Source organism: Acipenser ruthenus, chromosome 15, assembly GCF_902713425.1.
Source record: "Acipenser ruthenus chromosome 15, fAciRut3.2 maternal haplotype, whole genome shotgun sequence".
Taxonomy (NCBI): Eukaryota; Metazoa; Chordata; class Actinopteri; order Acipenseriformes; family Acipenseridae; genus Acipenser; species Acipenser ruthenus.
In genome coordinates this window covers 7,998,370-8,020,572 of record NC_081203.1, presented here as the reverse complement: position 1 = coordinate 8,020,572, position 22,203 = coordinate 7,998,370, and the positions used below count along the sequence as shown (strand labels likewise).

The window sequence follows — 22,203 nt, the reverse complement described above, 5'->3', positions numbered from 1 at the left end:
GGAAGCTCTCAGTATGTCACACTTTTTAACATATATCTAGAGAACCACATACCCAGTTGTGATGAAAAACAAGAATCAAAGACAAGAAAACCCTTCCTATTATTTATCTTATCAATAAGTCCAATGCTACAAAAAGAACATCAAAGACTGTCATAAGCAACAGTATTTAATGCCTTTGATAAGCTGATAAATACTGCACCAACCAGAGTTTTTATTAGCCAGTGCGTGTGGAATATCATTGTTCACTGTGAACTGCTGTATCAGTCTAATATAAATGGTTAGAATACAATTCTGAATATTATAACACCAAAAAGGTTTCTTTTCTCTGTGTTATACCAAGTTCATTACTTTGCTGTTTAGTTCTGAGCCTTGCATTGAATAGACGTGCATCTATATTTATCCCATCAAAAGATTCTGTTTGGCTAGACTATGGCAAGGTATTAAAACAACTACAGTATATATTTGAAAAGCAGACACTGAACAATTCAAGGATAAAGTAACACAATATTTAAAAATCAGCAGTGGTATCAAAAACATTAGGAGTGGGTTGCTTTCATTGAAAAACATGGCTAGTTTCAGGGGTGATTCGTCACGCTGTGGTCCCTGTATTATTATTATTATTTATTTCTTAGCAGACGCCCTTACCCAGGGTGACTTACAGTCGTAAACAAAAAATACATTTCAAGAATCACAGTACAGGTATTAATGCAATTAAGAGCAAGATAAAATACAATGACTTCAGTTCTAGTAAGTACAAGTATATGACAAAATACTATGCAATATCTGAGCAGATAACAGTGTCAGTGATAGTTACATCAGGATATAATTAAATACTAAATACTACAGATTAAATAACACTTGTGACAGATTACAGTTCTCTGAAGTACAGGATTAAATGCAGTAAAATAGGGAGCAGATAAGAGCAAGTAAAGCGCATTTAAGGAAGAGTGATAAGTGTCCAGAGGGAAAAGAGGAGTTCTACAGGTGCTGTCTGAAGAGGTGAGTCTTGAGGAGGCGCCGGAAGGTGGTCTGGGACTGGGCAGTCCTGACATCTGTAGGAAGGTCACTCCACCACTGCGGGGTGAGGGTGGAGAAGGAGCAGGCTCCGGAGGCAGGGGATTGTAGAGGAGGTACAGCCAGTCTTCTAGTGCAGGAGGAGCGGAGAGATCAAGTGGGGGTGTAGGGAGAGATGAGGGTCTGGAGGTAGCTGGGTGCAGTCTGGTCAAGGCATCTGTAGGTGAGTACAAGAGTCTTGAACTGGATGCAAGCAGTGATAGGGAGCCAGTGGAGTGAGCAGAGCAGTGGAGTTGCGTAGGAGAAGCGAGGCAGAGAGAACACCAGGCGAGCAGTGGAGTTCTGGATGAGCTGGAGTGGACGGGAGGCGGACGCAGGGAGGCCAGCCAGGAGGGAGTTGCAGTAGTCTAGACGGGAGAGTACCAGAACCTGGACAAGGAGCTGGGTGGCGTAGTTGGCGAGGAAGGGTCGGATTCTTCGTATGTTGCTCAGGAAGAATCGGCAAGTCCGTGCCAGAGTGGAGATGTGCTGGGAATACGAGAGGCAGAGGTCCAGAGTGACTCCAAGGTTCTTAGCTGAGGAGGAGGCAGAGAGTGTGGTAGATTCCAGAGGAATGGAGATAGAAAGATCAGGGGGGGAGGGAAAGAAGAGGAGGTCAGATTTAGAGAGGTTGAGTTTGAGGTGACGTGAGTGCATCCAGGAGGAGATAGCAGACAGACATGTAGAGTTATGGGATGGGATGGTGGAGACAGAGGGGGGGAAGGAGCTCCAAATCTGAGCATCATCACCATAGAAATGGTATGAGAAACCATAGGATGCGATGAGGGGGCCCAGGGAGCGAGTGTAGAGAGAGAACAGGAGAGGACCAAAGACTGACCCTTGGGGGACTCCTGTTAAGAAAATAAGAAAGTTCACAAACGGGAGGAGGCCATTAAGCCCATCTTGCTCATTTGGTTGTTTGTAGCTTATTGATCCCAGAATCTCATCAAGCAGCTTCTTGAAGGATCCCAGGGTGTCAGCTTCAACAACATTACTGGGGAGCTGGTTCCAGACCCTCACAATTCTCTGTGTAAAAAAGTACCTCATATTTTCTTTTCTGAATGCCCCTTTATCTAATCTCCATTTGTGACCCCTGGTCCTTGTTTCTTTTTTCAGGTCAAAAAAGTCCCCTGGGTCGACATTGTCTATACCTTTTAGGATTTTGAATGCTTGAATCAGATCACAGCGTAATCTTCTTTGTTCAAGACTGAATAGATTCAATTCTTTTAGCCTGTCTGCATACAACATGCCTTTTAAACACAGGATAATTCTGGTCGCTCTTCTTTGCACTCTTTCTAGAGCAGCAATATCCTTTTTGTAACGAGGTGACCAGAACTGAACACAATATTCTAGGTGAGGTCTTACTAATGCATTGTAAAGTTTTAACATTACTTCCCTTGATTTAAATTCAACACTTCTCACAATATATCCGAGCATCTTGTTGGCCATTTTTATAGCTTCCCCACATTGTCTAGATGAAGACATTTCTGGGTCAACATAAACTCCTAGGTCTAGGATTCCTTCTTCAATTTCAGTATCTCCCATATAATATTTATAATGCACTTTTTTTTTTTTTGCCTGCGTGTAGTACTTTACACTTTTCTCTATTAAATTTCATTTGCCATGTGTCTGCCCAGTTCTGAATGCTGGCTAGATCATTTTGAATGACCTTTGCTACACAACACTGTTTGCCACTCCTCCTATTTTTGTGTCATCTGCAAATTTAACAAGATTGCTTACTATACCAGAATCTAAATCATTAATGTAGATTAGGAATAGCAGAGGACCTAATACTGATCCCTGTGGTACACCACTGGTTACCTCACTCCATTGTGAGGTTTCTCCTCTAATCAGTACTTTCTGTTTTCTACATGTTAACCACTCCCTAATCCATGTGCATGCATTTCCTTGAATCCTTACTGCGTTTAGTTTGAGAATTAATCTTTTATGCGGGACTTTGTCAAAAGCTTTCTGGAAATCTAAATAAACCTTGTCATATGCTTTGCAATTATCCATGGTCGATGTTGCATCCTCAAAAAAATCAAGCAGGTTAGTTAGACACGATGTCCCTTTCCTAAAACCATTCTGACTGTCTCCCAGGATATTGTTACCATATAGGTAATTTTCCATTTTGGATCTTTGAGTACTATTGGGAGGATCTCATCCGGCCCAGGGGATTTGTTTATTTTAAGAGCTCCTAGTCCCTTTAACACTTCTGCCTCTGTTATGGTAAAGTTATTTAACACTGGATAGGAACAGGTTGACATGTGGGACATGTTGTCTGTGTCCTCCTTTGTAAAAACCTGTGAAAAGTAATCATTTAATTTTAAAGATGTAATGTAAAGATGTAATTTCTCCTTACTGCTTCTAACTGCTCTGTACTTCTCCTACGCTGTCGCCTCCACACGCTGTCGCTGTGAACACTGGCTGGCTTTTGTTTGTTTTCCTGAGCGTCTTCCAGAGCGCTGCTAGGTTCGGATCTTTTCCAACAGCGTCTCAGCGCAGGCCTCCCTTCGCTGGACTCCCACAGCTAGACTCCCGGCTCTTTTGTTGTGAGGCTCTTCAGTTGGCTGCCACTTCGTGCTTGCGCACAAATAACCCAACTGACTAATATAGCAACTATCTGCCTCAGACTCTGGTTACCTGTAGACTGTGGGAATCCATATTTAAGCAAAAGCATTTCTAGTTTGCATGCCCAATTCAGAAGATTTGACTGTATCAATACATTCATGTTGGAAAACAATGCCATCTATTTCATAATCTGTGACATGACAATGTAAGACAACAACAAGAAAAGGTTAGATTTGGATCTCACGAAACCATATCTAAAGCATTACCCCTGAACATTACTGGATCAATCCTTCAACTTTCACTGAGAAATTTATCAAGTCCTTATCACGCTCTTTACCATGATACTAACCCTGGACTATGGATCAGTTAATCTAAATTGCATGCTGAAATAAAAAACTAATACCAGAATATTGTCAGCATAATGAGTCTGAGCTCCATAGGAACATAACATAAGAAAGGTTTGGGAACAATAACAGTCCATTCAGCCCTTAAAGGCTAGTCTCTTTTTTAAATCAAGGTTTGTCCCTTCCTATCAAGGCTCATTCCTTCTTCAACAGCTAGAAGTAGCTAGTGTAAACTGAGTGTCTGTGGAAAGATGATACCTCTCAATTCCATGACAACAGCTACAGTTACCTGGCTTTAAACAGCCATCTAAAGTCCCAAAACAGTGGTGGTTTTTGGGGTGGTGTGGCAATGTGCTCCGCCCCTGTGTGCATTTCTGTGTTGTATGTTGCGTGTGGTGTGTTTAATGTTGGTGTATAGATATGGCTGCACGGGATATAAATGGGTGTGTGCAGCACAAGTTATTTAAAATGTATAGTTGTATTTAAGCACGAGGATTGCACATCACTTCACGTGCATTTAAAGTATTTAATATGTGAGCATGAGGTTGCACATAATTAATTCACTTGCTGGGATTCAAGTGAATAATTAATTGCTAATTGAATCCCGGCACAACAGTATATATAGATACACGTTTTACTCACTCGGGGTTGTGTGTTCGAGAGTGGAGAACGGCTGTGGAGAGGAGAGTAAAAGAAAGTAAACTAAAATAATAAGTATTTGTTTATTTAAACTCACCGTGTTTGTGTGTCTGTCCGTCCACCGTTTGTTAATGTTAGTCCGTTTTGTTTGTCTATTTATTTTGGCGTAAAGTGCCGTGTCTTGTGTTTTGTTCAAACCTTTTTATTTATAATAAACCGGCGCAAGCAAACACCTTCATCATTTCATTTCATCTGTCTGTGTGTTATTCATTTCCTGGATCTGACGGCACCACTCAGCCAGCCGTGTGACAGGTGGTCACATATCCAACAACTGAATGTGTCTTCCTGTGTTCCTGGTACACTGCAATGCCTAACCAAGTCCATTGGGACAGGTTCAGATTCATGGTGATCAGGTGAGATGCATTGTGGACAGCAGTCCTGAACTTAAACGTCCCTATGGATCATCTCTATAATGTCTGGAAATATGACTTTCAAGGTGAACTCCGGTATCCCTTTCCATATGCTTATTATGTATTGGATGAAGCTGGTCATTATGAGTCATAATTTCCAATATATACATGTGGCAAAGTGGTTAAAAGTGTACAGGTGCAAAAGTGAAGCAGTGCTTAATCAGGAGAGAAGACAGTGATAATCCAATTAGAAAGGCTTTTAATATTGTAATCCAGGTCTGCTGACCTCAAACAATAGTCCCCGGCAATACACAGCAATGTGTATTGCACTGTTATAAATAAAGGGTTTGCAGTCCCAAATAATAAACACAGTCCAGTTACACACACAATATACAAACATGGTCACCAGTCCTGGGTGCGTGCTGCAGTGCTCATGGTGCTAATACAGTTACTATCGTGACACAGGTGTAGTGATGTCTGGGTTAGTGCTGGCCTCAGGAGACAGCTCCACAACTTGTTAGCCGTCTACTAATAACAACAAGTAACAATTAGATACGAGACAAAACAAACAAAACACTCACATGCGATATTTTTAACACAGGTCCTTCTGGGTCGTTTCCTTAACCATAAACAAAGGAACAGATCACGTCGCTCCATCCCCTATTTGTACCATCACGCATGACCCCTTGGTAAACGATTGCGGCTGCTCCTCCAATCCGCGGCTGCCACATTGTTTCCCTTCCGGGGTCAGTGAGTTAGTGCACCGGAGTTCCACCCCCTTTCTAGATGACAGACTTCCTTTTAGCCCTGGAAATGAATTGTCAGGCCATCCGGTCCAGGGTACTCTGTTCCCTGTACTTAGCGCCCTCACAGGTGGGTAGATTTACCACCAAGAATCATTCTATTTCTGTCACAATACAGTATTCTCTTTCTTGTAATTATCCACAGGCCCAAACACTTTCTTAGGATCCAAATTAATGATCATTATAATTTCAGAATTTTTTCTAATGAGAACAAGTCCAACTGGCATACCATTCCTCCTGACTCAAACTCGTAGACTTGGTTTGAGTCAAACCTTGATTAACTTCTGCTGAAGATTAATCCCTGAAAACTCAACACTAGCCAATGAGAGAGTTAACCAGAATGGATGCTGTGTGGCAATGGACAACACAGCATGAGAAAGAATAAAAAAGACCCCAATAAACGCTGGAGCATGGGGATTATTTTGATCTGGGAAGGAAGAAAAAAATTGGATGCAAGCCCTGTGCTGTAGGACAGAAGCTCCCACAAGGGAGGCATGTTGTGGTACGTATCACAGGACTCTCTTCTACCAGGCCAGGAAGTTACAACCCTGCTGACTCTACATCATGGCATCCTGCTCCCGGCAGCCTTTTGAGAAAAATAAATACAGAAGAATCAATACTATGCACGATACACCAATAGCAATAACACCTGAGGACATGTCAATAACCAAACAGCTGCTTCCCCTATTGACTGCCATGCTTTCAGTCAGTGGCATGGTTTGACCCAGAAGACACTGCTGGGCTGAAATGGCCAAGGAAGTAAAGCAGGAATATGCTTCCTGGAAGGCAAGCCAAAGAAACGGAGAACTTCCTTTAACCTAGCGCAGTACCAGATATTTTAAAATGAAAATACAAGTTTGCTATTTTTAAAACTACACATTTTAAAACATATGCAGCTTATGGATGTGCAAAATGGCAAAGATATATTGATTTTTTTTGTTAGCAACAATTATTTTAATAGATTAGATTGATAACATTTCACTGAGTTGCAATGTCTTAAAATGATATCAGCTATTAGACACAGAAGTGTTGATTGGGACAGTGGCCCTATTGTTTCTTATTTCCTTGTATTCAGCAAAATCAACACCTGTTCCAATAGGGAATTTATGTTACAATGTCATAAGCTTTATGAGTGGCAATAAACATGGCCTATATAAACCCTTTTGAGGAGTTTCAAACTTAGCACTTGGAGTGGAGTAGTGCAAGGTAGAGTACTGTCGATTACTGCGTGCTAGCTCTGCTTATTTGAAAAACATACATAAAGATAATATAGCTAATTTGAGCGTGCAAGGTTTTGAGCGTGCAAGGTTTTGAGCGTGCAAGGTTTTGAGCGTGCACGGTTTTTTCTGTCTAATATATTCTTTTGGGGAAAAAAAATGTAATTCTTTTGAAAAAAATGTATTCTTTTGATTTTTTTTTTTTATTATTATTTTAAAAAAATGTAATTACAATATACGGAAACACCATATGTTTATAGCTTGTCTAATGAAATTATTTGCTTCTTGTGTGAACATTGCAGATTTAAACTGGGTAATTTATCAGTGGAATATTCAAACTGACAGAATTAGTTATTTTAATTTTACAATTAAGGCATGCAAAGTAATTTGTGTAGAGTTTTGTATTTTTACAGTGAAAAAGTGAATTATTATTTATCGGTAATCTGAAATTTTTACAAATTGAACTAATAAGCAAAATGTGTTTCCCATTAAATCACGTTCAATGAATTATAGTTGTATGCTTTACGTAACTCATATGAGTTGTACAATTTGACTCATGGGACAGAATGAATATGATTTCAAATCAACATCAAGACCTTTTTGTCACTTTCATTCTAGATGAAGCCAGTACTGTTGGTTGTCCTTGCTCTTACGCAACTGAGTGTAAAATGTGTCCATCCATCACCCGCTCCACCCAATAGTTTGAAGGAAATTGTTGAGGAGGCAGCAAAAACGAAACCAGGTAAATGCTGTTTCTAAAAAGAAGAGGAGGGCTAGTGCAAATATCAGTAGTACCTTACTGAGTCTGAACCCAAATATCTATTTGTATTCATAATGAATATGGCTGTATATTCATTATATTGAATATAGTAAACATATTAAAACTGAGAGTCCTTACTGGGATGTGACTGGACATCTTATTTGCATAATGTATTTGGTTAATTGCTTTCTAATTTACCAAGACTAAAGTTTAGTAAATCTCATACAATAGCTAGTCAAAAATGCAACTTTAATCAAGTATAAAGTGTCAGTCAATTGATCTGATAGTGGCTGATCTTGACCGGAGGGTTGTGGGTTCAATCCCCAGTGGAGGACACTGCTGTTGTACCCTTGAGCAAGGTACTTTACCTAGATTGCTCCAGTAAAAACCCAACTGTATAAATGGGTAATTGTATGTAAAAATAATGTGATATCTGTACAATGTGAAATAATGTATAATGTGATATCTTGTAACAATTGTAAGTCGCCCTGGATAAGGGCGTCTGCTAAGAAATAAATAATAATAATAATAATAATAATAATAAATACCACCTCCTTGAAGGCAATTAAAAAGTGTCCTTTGTTATGCAAACCATCACCTCTATCTGTGCATAATTTCTTTGTTAATCTCTGTTTTCAACATATTCTTTATTATTAATTGTTGACAGATTTGTATACGCCTTGGGATCCTTATACACGTGTATTTTATTGTGATTTTCTTTGTTTTGTATTGTACAGAGCTTTGAGATTTGTGTGAAAGACATTTGATTTTGATTTGAAAATGTATTGTCATGTTTCATTCTCCTGTCTGTTTCTTCTCTTAGGACCGATTCTCAACCCCAGTCTTGAGGGAATCGTGCCACCACTTGTCCTCAACTCTGCAGAAGAACATGGGGTTCTGGCTGAGCTTCTGGAGCAGAATTGGGAGAAGTCTCATTCTATATTCGGTGACAACATTAATCTGAAATGGATTAGTTGGAACGGGACAATGCCTAATGGAGCAATGTCAATCTGGAACGGGTATGCTGAACGGGTAGATTATGTCTGTAAATTCAACTGTGAAGCTGGCTTTTACAACCCAAGTAAAGGCCCATACTGTCGGTATCCATATGCTGATAAAGAGTATTATGCCCCTAATTTTGAGCTACTGGTCAATCAGGACCACTTTGAATTTGTAGAGTGGATTGATGGATCATATGGTTCTGTTCCAACAAATGCCATCAAAACCTGTTCAGGGGTTGGTATCTATGTAGGAAAGAATAAGTATGGTTTAGGAAAGGTAGCCACTCAGCATGAAGCTTTCTTCCTGCCATGGGAGGGTGACGAGTACTGGTACAAGAAATATCAAGTTCTTTCCATCAATAGAGAATCCTACAGCCAGCATATATCCCATGTTGAGTATGGAATAGACCAGATAGAGCTGTTCCACCACCCTCCTGAAACATTAAGATTGTCCTCCGTCTCCAACAATGAATGCCAATCTGTGAAAAAGACAGTTAATATAGAAAAAACCACTGAAATGGAGACTAGCTGGGATATAGGCCGCTCAACTATGCTTGGCATAACTTCCGGTATCAGTACAAAAATTCCCCTGATCGGTTCTGCGTCTGTGGACTTCACAGCTGAGAAAACATTTCAGTTTTCTAAAGGCACTGCAATTGTAGAGTCCATTAGTCATTCAATCTCCCTTGAAATAAATATACCACCCAATCACTCATGTACAATGAGGATGGAAGGTAAAAAGATTACTGCCGATATTCCCTTCATAGCACGACTGAGCCGCACGTACGTAAATGGAGATACTCACTGGACCACCGTTGCAGGAAAGTACAATGGTGTGCAGATAGGGGAGCTGAAAGCAGTGGTAGATCGATGCCAACCCATAGCTGATGCTGAACCATGTCCAAATGTTTAATCAGAAAGACAACTTTCACAACTTTGGAAATTTTAAATTGTTGTTTACACAATCTTTGTACTTCTACAAACCTTGTACATGTAATTTCATTTTACTGATGTTTGAAAATGTACCAGTGGAGTGAACATATTGAATACATAAATAAACTTCATAGAGCACTTACAGTTGTTCATTGTCATTGGGTCTGATCATTATTAAGAATGAGAAAGAGGCAATTCAGCCCATCTGAGCTTGTCCACTTCCTAGTAGCTGATTAATCTCTGAACTTTGTCAAGGATCCAAGTGATTCTGCCTTAACAACATGACTAGATAGACCATCCTATTATTATTATGTGTTTATTTAGCAGATGCCTTTATCCAAGGCGACTTAAAGAGACTAGGGTGTGTGAACTATGCATCAGCTGCAGAGTCACTTACAACTACGTCTCACCCAAAAGACGGAGCACAAGGAGGTTAAGTGACTTGCTCAGGGTCACACAATGAGTCAGTGGCTGAGGTGGGATTTGTACTGGGGACCTCCTGGTTATAAGCCCTTTTCTTTAACCACTGGACCTCACAGCCCTCACCACTCTATGTGAAGCAGTGTATCTTTCTCTCTGATTTAGACACACAAGCAGAAGCAGTATTATTGTTAGCACAAAAACTTATTGTGTCTCTACAAGTATTTTATTATATGTTCAAATGATCAAATAGAGTTCAAAGTAATTAATCCACCGGGAGGCTCAATAAGAAACACAAGATCCCACAATCAGATTCTTGTCAGGAGAGCTAAAACCAAGCCTGACAGACACTGATATACTGTTCTTTGCTTGATACACTAAACCTATTTACCAGTAGATGGGGCTTCTCACATACTTTCACCATTTGTGTGGTAGCAGGTCTGCATCAGGTTCTCTATTAAATCAACTGAACGCAGCACCTGGAAGAGTCCATATGTAGGTGAAGAGCCATCAAAATACCAATGAGAAGATTGTGAGAAGGGAAAGTGAATGAGATCCTGAGGGAGAAACAGCTGAGCACATAGAGCAATATACCCATCTAAAAAGCAGCTCAACTTTCACATTGGGGTTAAGGGGTCAGTCTTAATCTAAATACAGTATGCATTAGGACTGTGGCTGGTACACTGAATTCTCCTGCTAAAGGAGTAAGAACCAAGGCTTTGAAATGCATGTTCTTCCTTCCTTAATGGCAACTTGCTAGTTTGAGGAAGGTCTTTTGCTTATTTGTTTTTATGTAGAATATTTTACTTCCTGGTATCTATCCTGAGCTGTATGTGTGACAGACAGGGAGACAGGCAGCATCTATGTTTTTTAAAAAGCCCCTGGCAGGTAGAACTCTACTATCATAATAAAACATGCTTTATGTAGATGTATATAGATGGAAGACCCTTTTCCTTTCTGGAGTGTGCCCTGCAGTGTGCAATGTGGATTTAGAATAGGAATTAAGGCTTGTTTGGAACAGAAATCTGAACAGAGTATGTGTGTTTATATATATATATACATATATATATATATATACATATATATATATATATATATATATATATATATATATATATATATATATATATATATATATATATATATATATATATATATATGGTGCGGGGTTGGGATAATTATTGGTTGTGATAGACAGGTGGTAAGATGCAAAACACCAGACACGGAGAGATTGTAGTATGATTTCAAAAAGTATGGTGTCTGTATATTTAATTATTTCCAGTTTTATAGCCTTCCAATAAGGCAGCAGATTATACTTCTTTTTAAATGAAAAGAAAATAAAACAAAACAAAAATAATCTTTAACTCGTATAATTAACCAAAACAAACAATCATTGGCAGTCTCGTGGTTCAGGTTCAGAAAAAGGGTTGTTTTAGCGGGTTCAGGTACTCATTCAGTCCAGTAGTCCAATCCACTACTCGAGGTCCAATTCCATTCCAAAGCTGCTGCCAAGTAATCCTTTCTTGTTTGTTTGATTGTCCTTTTTTTCTGACTCACCCACTCACTCACTCATTCACTGCAGGGATGTTTGGCAATGCAACACGTTCACTATTTTCTGAATCCAGCTCCAATAAACAGCTGAGTTTAGAGTGCAGTTAATTTCACTTGTTTAAACCGTGAACAGCTTCCACCTTTCATTACACTCCCATAGTCGTTCCTCCAATATATAATTTTTCAAATCCCTATGCTTCTCATATATTTGTCTTTACCTACAGTATATGTAGCTAAAGTCACTGTTTGTTAACTACTATTTGACTAACCAGTCTTCCATTGCTTCAGTCCAAAAGGTCATGTAATGCTGTAACCTCTATTTGGCCCCCTCTACACAACTGCAGAAGGGGTCGTTAAAAGGTCATGTATGTATATATTATGCTTTACTTTTTCATGCATCTTATTTGTTCTTGGCTAAACTACTCTCAACTACTGCTGCTTAGTTTTAAATTTCATATATTAGTAATCCATTAACAACAAATGTGTATTGTGAATTTATAAACTGCAACCAATATTTCCCTGTTAATTTGATTAAAGGGGTGTGGCAATGTGCCCCGTCCCTGTGTGCATTTGTGTATGTTGCGTGTGTAAATGTTGGTGTATAGATTGGTACACGGGATATAAACGGGTCTGTGTTTCACGTGTATTTAAAGTGTAGATTTGTATTTAGGCACGAGGAGAGCACAAATCACTTCACGTGCTGGTTAAATGTAATATGTGAGCACGGGGTTGCACAGAATTAATTCACGTGCTGGGATTAAAGTGAATAATTAATTAGTAATTGAATCCCAGCACAATAGTATATATAGATGCACATTTCTTGCACTCAGGGTTAGGTGTTCGGTGAGTGGAGAACGGGTTTGGAGACGGAGGTGAAGTAAAGTAATAATAATAATAGTAATAGTAATAGTTAAATCTGCTCACCGTGTTTGTTCGTCTGTCCTGCACCGTCTGTTTCGTGTTTAGTCGTTTTGTATGTCTGTTTATTTTGGCGCAAGTGCCGTGTCCTGTGTTTTTGTTGTTGCAAACCTTTTATTTTCTGTTCCGTTATTAAATGCTGAGCGCAATCACGCGCTCAGCTTTACCAAAAACCCCATCTCTCTGTGTGTTACTTCCTGATTCTGGTCTGACGCCACCCACTCCGGCCGTCTTTGTGACACGTGGTGTCAGAAGTGGGGTCGACAGCGCCTCCAGGACTCAGGCCAGAGAAGGAACCGCAGTTTTGGATTTAAAAAAAAAAAAAAATAATAAAAAAAAAAAAAATGGCAGAAGACGCCATCAAAGTGCGGGACTGGATGCTGGAAAATGCTGGGCTGGAGGCCCAGTCTATACCAGTAGTCGTCCAGTTCCTGCAGTTTATGGACAGAGAGCGATGGGAGGCTTATGCAAGGGAGCAGACCGTAAGCACCTGGGAGGAAGGTGTGGGTTTGGTCCTCAGCTACCTGGAGGCAATTATAAGTGGAACAGCAACCCAGGTAGCAGTCCCACCAGCAGAGGAAGAATGCCTGCTGTCCCCGTCTCCACCAGCAGAGGAAGAATTCCTGCTGGTTTTGCCTCCACAGCCCAAGCGGGAGGAGCTTGAGTGTCCACAGCCCAAGCGGGAGGAGCCCGAATGTCCTACGCCTGAGTGGGAGGAGCCCGAACGTCCTACGCCTGAGTGGGAGGAGCCCGAACGTCCTACGCCTGAGTGGGAGGAGCCCGAACGTCCTACGCCTGAGTGGGAGGAGCCCGAACGTCCTACGCCTGAGTGGGAGGAGCCCGAACGTCCACAGCCCAACGGGGAGGAGTCGGTGCGTCCACAGCCCAACAGGGAGGAGTCGGTGCGTCCACAGCCCAACAGGGAGGAGTCGGGGCGTCCACAGCCCAAAAGGGAGGAGTCGGTGCGTCCACAGCCCGAAGAGAGGGAAGACGGGGCTTCCACAGCCCTAGGACCCAAGCTGCCAGCAGAGGGTGAATACCTGCTGGTCCCACCTCCACCAGCAGAGGGTGAATGCCTGCTGGTTCCACCTCCACCGCAGTGGGAGGACTGCTTGCCCCTCCCACCTCCACCAGCAGAGGGTGAATACCTGCTGGTTCCACCTTCACCACAGTGGGAGGACTGCTTGCCCCTCCCACCTCCACCAGCAGAGGGTGAATACCTGCTGGTTCCACCTCCACCAGGAGCAGAGGAGCTGGAGCTGCCTCTGCCTCCACCACCGCCAGGAGCAGAGGAGCTGCCTCTGCCTCCACCACCTCCAGGAGCAGAGGAGCAGGAGCTGCCTCTGCCTCCGCCACCACCACCGCAAGGAGCAGAGGAGCAGGAGCTGCCTCTGCCTCCGCCACCACCACCGGAAGGAGCAGAGGAGCAGGAGCTGCCTCTGCCACTTCCAGGAGCAGAGGAGCAGGAGCTGCCTCTGCCTCCACCACCGCCAGAAGCAGAACAGCAGGAGCTGTCTCTGCTTCCCGTACTTCCACCACGGGGAGTACGGTGGCCGGAGCCCCAGAAAGGGGAGCTGTCGGCCACGAAGAAGGGGGAGGAGGTCTGGAGACCACCAACCCCAGCAGCAGTTTCGCTGCCGGAGATCGTGGGGGAGGTCCGGAGACCTGCTCCCACTGCAGCAGTTTCGCTGCCGGAGATCGTGGGGGAGGTCCGGAGACCTGCTCCCACTGCAGCAGTTTCGCTGCCGGAGATCGTGGGGGAGGTCCGGAGACCTGCTCCCACTGCAGCACTTGTGCTGCAGAAGAGACTGTGGCCGGAGCCCCGGAAGAGGGAGCTGCCGGCTACGAAGAAGAGGGGAGGTCAGGAGACCATCCCCCAAGCAGCCTTTCCGCTGCCAGGACTGCCCCTGCTGAAGGAGTCAGTCTGGGAGCTGTCAGCACGTCTGCTGACAGCATGGCCAGTAGCAGCCTGGCTACTGGCAACATTGCCACCTGTGGGCCCCTGGAAGCCTCCCTTCCCAGCCCGAGACTTTGTCCTGGACTGCTGGATTTTTAAGGGGGGAGGTGGCCGTTGAGGCCATGTGTGCTGCGCACAAGGGGGGGTATATGTGGCAATGTGCCCCGTCCCTGTGTGCATTTGTGTATGTTGCGTGTGTAAATGTTGGTGTATAGATTGGTACACGGGATATAAACGGGTCTGTGTTTCACGTGTATTTAAAGTGTAGATTTGTATTTAGGCACGAGGAGAGCACAAATCACTTCACGTGCTGGTTAAATGTAATATGTGAGCACGGGGTTGCACAGAATTAATTCACGTGCTGGGATTAAAGTGAATAATTAATTAGTAATTGAATCCCAGCACAATAGTATATATAGACGCACATTTCTTGCACTCAGGGTTAGGTGTTCGGTGAGTGGAGAACGGGTTTGGAGACGGAGGTGAAGTAAAGTAATAATAATAATAGTAATAGTAATAGTTAAATCTGCTCACCGTGTTTGTTCGTCTGTCCTGCACCGTCTGTTTCGTGTTTAGTCGTTTTGTATGTCTGTTTATTTTGGCGCAAGTGCCGTGTCCTGTGTTTTTGTTGTTGCAAACCTTTTATTTTCTGTTCCGTTATTAAATGCTGAGCGCAATCACGCGCTCAGCTTTACCAAAAACCCCATCTCTCTGTGTGTTACTTCCTGATTCTGGTCTGACGCCACCCACTCCGGCCGTCTTTGTGACAAGGGGTTACAGCTAATACAATGCTTTCATGAATCTTACCTGTCATGCACTTCCATTCACAATACAAGCCTCAAATGTGCAGTTTTGAAAGAAACACGTGCTGTATAAACACGTGCTGTATAAACACGTATTGCCTAACAAACACTTTCAATGTAGTGTTTATGTTTGTTTATCAGAAAAACACTCAGTTGTAAGCTATGTAGAAATATAAACTTTTTTTTTCTTTCCAACTGTTTCAAGGAAAAGTCTTTATGGTGTTAGTGTTATTTCTACACAAAGCTATACGAGTCAATTTCCATAGTTGCTGTGTAGGTCTTTTATGCAGTTTCACATTACCCAGTAATTTTTACTGTAGTTTTAGGCTCTTCTTAAACTACACAGAGAAGATAGGGGCCAACATATTTGAAAGGTCACAGTATCATCAGGCCACATCCATTTTCTAGGGTTCAAGAAGCACACACACAATCATACATATACCCAATCCTGTAACATAATCAGTTTGTTTATGCTTTCTATAAGCATGTAGAAAACTACCGAGGTTTGCAGCGCAGTGTCATAAGCAGCGGTCTTGTCGGTGCCAGCCTCATTAGTACTTTCTGGCGCTGCAGCCGCTCAACTCGACTCTGGGGCTGCATACCTACTTCTGCGGTGTGTTGACTTGAGTTTTAAAACATTAAATAATTTGGACGCGAAAAAATAATATAAACATAAAATAAAAAGGTAAGGTCTGAAATTTTGAAAATGAATAGGAATTACGTTTCCAGTGTACGCAGGAAGGGTCACCCCCATCACCAATGAGACCATGTCCCAGTTTTCCATGTGGCTTCTGGTAACTTCGTTTGGCTTTGAGAAACTTGTGTAAGGCTTGTGTATATTGGGAGTGTAAACGGTATGAGGATGTGTGCAGAGCTAAAAGGACAGTGGCATTGTTTACCTTTTATCTAGGGCCTAAAGGTCAACCCCAATCAAAAATAGGGGAACCCTAACAGTCCAAATGCAACTGTGCATTAATTAAAACCTGTCATTTGTAGGTGTAGACACACATTTCAAATATAGTATGACCAATACAAATTAGTTATTTACTGACCTACAAAAACCTCTACTATCAATTTCTGGTTACTGCTTTTAATTTTTGTAAGGTTTTACTATTTTTAAAAGATTCAGTGCTGGTATTTCTGTGATGTCACCCTTTCATCTTTTGATTGCTTAATTCTATATATATATATATATATATATATATATATATATATATATATATATATATATATATATATATATATATATATATATATATATATATATCTTCTAACTAAAACCCTGTTCTAAATAGAAGTGGCTGTGTGGCTTTGAAGAGAAGGGGAGTGTAGGGCAGATAAATTATTAATTATGAATTCACAGTTTATGTTATGAATCCATAGAAAATGGTTGATTTTGCACCAATCATTTAAACAATTAGTAAATTATAGTATTACACATTTCAACCATAACACTTAGTAAAGGGCTTTTGATTTCAGTTTAGCATATGTTGTTAAAGAAAAGTAATACAATTATACATTAGCATAATGTAAGAAAAGTTTTCATAATTACAAATTCACTTCCACAGAAACATCCAGCCTTCTAATTTTTATGTTTCACATTCTTTATGGCACTCGAAACAGTGAATTGTTTTTACAGATGCAACGCTTATCTAAGCACAGTTTGAGTATATTAACAACAAAGATGTAAACATATTGATATTTTTAAAAAGTGGTCAAAAGTGCTTAGATCACATGCATTAGGTAAAAAGCAGAGACGCTGAGAACCAGCGAGACAGTGCTCAGCAGGGTGTCCTCGACTCACCGCACACCAGCGACCCCTGTAGCCTGGCCGGGCGCCTGCGGGCCTGCCTGTAAGTTGCTCAAAACTGCGTGATCCTCCTACGCTGTAGCTCTGAGGTGACTGCATGACGGGCCTGCACAGTGAAAAGAAAGCAGACGGCTGACAGCACACGTTTCAGATGACGCGTGCGTCCGTCTTCCTCCCTCCCGAGTCAGCGCGGGGGTGGCAGCAGTAAGCCAGGTTGAAATGAACAATAATTGGATTTACCAAATTGGGTAGAAACTAAGAAATAATTGGCAATTCCAAATAATAATAATAAAAAAGTTGGGTACCAACTGCTTAATATGATGTCAATTTAAACATACAACAGTCATTTAAAATACCGTTTGTAGTTTTAGAATTGCAATTGGTATTATTTCAATTCAGAAATAAATAGTTTGTGACATAGTGAATTTTGGAAATCTGTTGCATGTTTAGATGTTTTTGGGTGCTACATTTTATTGTTTCCACTGCAGCCAATATCTATTAAACTGTTACGAGGAAGGTTTCTGGGCTTTGTCCACGTGTCATTTAGTCTTGGAAGAATAGCTGCTTCCACTCCCTCTCAGTTTCAGTGTGCACAGCTGCAACCAGAAAACAAGTTTCACAACCTGTTACCCTTAACCTTCAGTGGATCAAGCGAGTGATACAAAGTGCCCAGAAACATTTCCAGTGTTCTTTTACTCTTTGTTGATTCATTTTTGGCTTATGCAGATCTTTATTATAAAGAATACACAAATGTATAATGTGAAGGTGCTATAAGGCCTTAAATACAATTATTTTTTTAATTATATATTTTTTTACAAAATCATTTCTGATGAAATTGGTTGTATTTTATAAAAATCAGGTTTGTTCAAATGTCTTTGGTTAATAACTTTTCATTAAATATATACATAGCATGGCTTTTTACAGCATATACATACAGACATATAGAAATGAAAATTTGTTTACTGGTGAGAAGATCCTCTATTTTGACAACCAACCAATTCATTAAGCATCTGCCTAATATTAAAATGTATTTGGACACAGTTACTGTTTTTTGCTTAAAGTAATTGTTTTGTTGTGGCTGTAAAAAGGAATTGATAGTGACTTTTGCCATTTTTTCCAGGTATTAAGAAACATACAGCATTACTCAGTATGATGTAGAAGCATGTACTGTATATGGTGTGCTGCCAGTTAATACCAAGCTGTAGGAGCTAGTCTGTAAATTGAGGGGTTTTTAAGATAAATATACATTTTCTGGATTTGCCCCACCACAGATTATGATACAGAAAAAGCAGCATGTATGAGATATTATAACAGCATTTTTTAAATGGATGTTGTCACATTCATGCCTCATAAGGGTACACACATGATTGACATGTATCCTGGTGGGTCAGGTGAATTATATATGTGTGCTCTAAGCCAGAGTGAAATGAATTTAAGCAAACCAATAAACCTTTTGAGAGGAACAAAAACAGGCACGGCACTTATAATAAGGTAACAGCGTCCTTCGGAGAAACTATATTTATTAAGAATATACACCACTTTTATTCAGAACACATTCTCAATTTTACAAACATTTTGAGTTTACAACATAGTTTTATCGTTTTCAAGAATGTCATCTTATTTTTGTGTTGCATCCACATGATTGTTGACAAGTTGAGAATTAATTCCCAACACAAAACACTTCTGTGGGTCTTTGGGGTAATTAAAATTTTCAAATGTTTCACATTTGCTGCATCAGTTGAGTAAGCTACTGCTGTTGTATTTAGTTAGTTAGTTAAACTTTGATTTCTCTGTACCAGAACTGAGTGGAAAATTACACCAAATAGAAAGTATCTCCTACTCAAACTCCCTCCTGCATGTTGTTCAGCTTGCTTTCACACACCGACAGAGTTCAACGTGCTGCAGATACAGCACTAAAGTACGTTGCCATCCAGTTTAAAAAGCACTACTGAAATACTATGCTAGCGCTGCACAGAAACAAAGGTTGAACAGTCCTTGATATCACTGATATTAATTTTCCAAATGGAGGACACATTCTATTGCTGCTTATAGGTCATGAAAGTAGGACCCACAGAAGCAGTCGGTGTCCAAAGACCCCCAAGTCTATATGTGTGGCATACTCTCAAAATATTACAAGTGTTATCTACGTTGGGAATTAAGTCCCCTGTGAAAAAACAAAACAAAACATGCACTCCACTAGACTATATATTTGTGTTTTGTTGTCCTTGTTTTGGACTACTGACTGATTGCGGCTGTGATGAGTTCACACATTGACATGCAGACATGTTTTTCTAAATAATTTGGGAACCAGATACCCAGTTCGGACTCGATTCCAAAATTCTCCTGAAATGCACATCATTAGTGAAACTTCAATTTTTGCACATACAGTATCTGGGGAGTCACTTAACCCTTTAAGGTACAAGGGACACATGTGTTCCACAAATAAAAATGATGCTAACTTTCTTATTTTTGCAAGGAGATGCACGAAATAGGGTTTAAAATTTACTGACAGTTGGATGTGGTCATCCAAATTGTCAGTTTCCTCGTGATGTATTTTAAGAAGAAACCGCTCAATTCCTTGTTTAACTTAAGGTTAAAAATGTTTGATTAAACATTGCTAATTGTTACCCCACAGTATACTATTCTGTACGCTGCTGATCCGTGTCATGGTCCTCATCTGTTTAATCATACGAAGAGCTCTAGTTTTTAATTTACAGCTGTGGCAGGGGATCTATGTTATGGACATATTTACAGCCTTGTTGTGAACAGAAATATACAGTATTCCACCTGGACTGAAAACCCTTTCCACCTCAGGTGCAGACGATTACCTGTGGAGAATGCATGTCCAAACTTCCCAAGGGAAAGTGTTCTAGCCAAATTCATTTTTGTTCTGTAATGACAAATAAATGAAGACCTCTAGATGACCTCCATATTCAGTCATGTGTGTGCAATTCATATTCACTGTGCTCCTTTGCTCTTGTCTATGTGTTGTAGGTAAGAGTGGACCATGGCCTTTCTAAGCACTGCTGTCCGAGTGCTGTCTGCTTTTGGCCGGTCCAGAGCGCTGCCCGCTCCACCACCTCCCGCTGGTACTGCAGTGCAGCGGGACAGACCACAGAGAAGAGCGTCCAGTACGCCAAGACCTTGAAAGAGGAAACCGGCAAAACCAGCGGCCCTACCAAGCCTCTTCCCAAATCAGCAGATGCAGTTGTGATTGGAGGAGGTAGCCTAGGCTGCCAGACAGTGTATCACCTGGCTAAAATGGGCATGACTAACGTGGTGCTCCTAGAGAGGGACCGCCTGACTGCTGGGACCACCTGGCACACAGCGGGTAGGGAATGACAATGTGTTGGTTGTGTAAGAAGGTAGAAGTTAAGCCCTATGTTGAATTGTAAGTGGAGACAATGTGACATGATATTTAGAAAGTACAGCATCCTGGAAAAGTGATGGACCACACCTGCTAGTATGTGACGGTTGAGGGTGGTGCATTCGTTGCCCATTTTAACCAACTCCGACTGCTGATTTTCTTAGTTGTTTAATGTCTCTCTACAATTTTGAGTTGAAAAACCTCTGTATAAAAATACAGTTTCTGGGAGACAGAAATGACAGCTGCACACCTTTAGGGGTCATTTTTCAAAACGCCTTACTTCAGAAATTGTGGTTGAAATTATGCCTGTAAAAATGATTTTTTTGTTGGAATAGTTAGTAAGCATAGCATGGTAAATTTGAAGCAACAACAGAGAGCACACATAATAGGTAGGTAATTTCAATAACATTGAAATTGAAAATGTTGACATTGAAAATGTAGACATAAAATATCCCTTGAAATCATTTTTTTTTGTTTGCGTTCTTTTCTGCAGGTCTGTTATGGCAGCTGCGGCCTAGCGATGTAGAGGTGGAGCTGCTGGCCCACACTCGGCAGGTAGTGAGCAGTGACCTAGAGCAGGAAACGGGCCTCCACACAGGCTGGATCCAGAACGGGGGGCTCTTCATCGCCTCCAACAAGCAGAGACTGGATGAGTACAAGCGCCTCATGACGGTACGTCCGCTACAACATAGGCAGCCCTTTTTAAAAATGATTGAGGAGACCTTACAGCTGATCAATCGTAGAACAAGCATGTGAAATTAGATGGCTTTGCATAGGGTAACAGAGATTTTAAGGGCAAAAGAGTAGAATGGTTAAAAAACAAATGTTTCAAAGTTAGTAAGTTGCCTTTTCATCACATAAATGTATGTTTCTAAGTGTTTGTTGGCTTCCTCTAATCAAGTTTGTTGTGCATTCTTTGCTGGGTCTGAAGGGCAAAGACTGCAAGAGAAAATACACTGTTAGAGGTAGCCACTGACCACTTAAAAGTCATTAAATATAAATAAAAAAACTGACAAAGCCGATATTAATATATTTTATCAATTTATATCGAACCTGTTGGGATTTAAACGTCATTACATTCTGAGTACACTCTCAGAAAAATGAAAAGTGTAGTTGTTTGCTTATAGGTTATAACTGGGACACGACTTATAATGAAGTTTAAAACCAGTTTAAATTGCATCATGATGTTAATACTCCCTTATGAACTGGCTTTCTGGTCATTGTTTCAGCTAGGGAAGGTGTATGGGATTGAATCCTATGTGCTGTCTTCCGCTGAGACGAAGGATTTGTACCCACTGATGAATGTGGAAGACCTGTACGGGACTCTGTATGTTCCCAAGGATGGCACCATGGACCCAGCTGGAACCTGCACCACCCTGGCCAGGGCTGCCACTGCAAGGGGGGCTACCGTAAGCTTTCAGCTTGATTTATTTTCTAAACAATTGTTGTTTCGGAATAGTCCCCCGGAGATAAAGCTGTGCCACTTTCCTAGAGGATACTGAATTCTGAGATAAAGCTGTGCCACTTTCCTAGAGGATACTGAATTCTGAGATAAAGCTGTGCCACTTTCAAGAGAATGCAGTTACTGAAACAACTCCCTATCTCCCCTGCACGTCTATGTAATGTGTAGATTAGTAGATGCTGAG

General features: G+C 41.1%; 2 protein-coding genes across 2 annotated transcripts in view; both read left to right on the top strand.

Annotated features, from left to right (window-relative positions):
• The first annotated feature begins 5,091 nt into the window (after nucleotides 1–5,091).
• LOC117422503 (natterin-3-like) lies at nucleotides 5,092–9,859 on the top strand. Its single transcript, XM_034037621.2, has 2 exons — nucleotides 5,092–5,113; nucleotides 8,621–9,859. Exons 1-2 carry the CDS (start codon nucleotides 5,092–5,094, stop codon nucleotides 9,709–9,711), a joined length of 1,113 nt encoding a protein of 370 aa, XP_033893512.1. The 3' UTR covers nucleotides 9,712–9,859.
• Nucleotides 9,860–19,245: 9,386 nt separating this feature from the next.
• The window catches only part of LOC117422502 (sarcosine dehydrogenase, mitochondrial-like), a 36,396-nt gene continuing 33,438 nt past the window's right edge, over nucleotides 19,246–22,203 (top strand). The window contains 4 exon segments of the mRNA XM_058987301.1: nucleotides 19,246–19,251; nucleotides 20,185–20,521; nucleotides 21,051–21,229; nucleotides 21,787–21,966. Coding sequence (XP_058843284.1) covers nucleotides 19,246–19,251; nucleotides 20,185–20,521; nucleotides 21,051–21,229; nucleotides 21,787–21,966 — 702 coding nt within the window.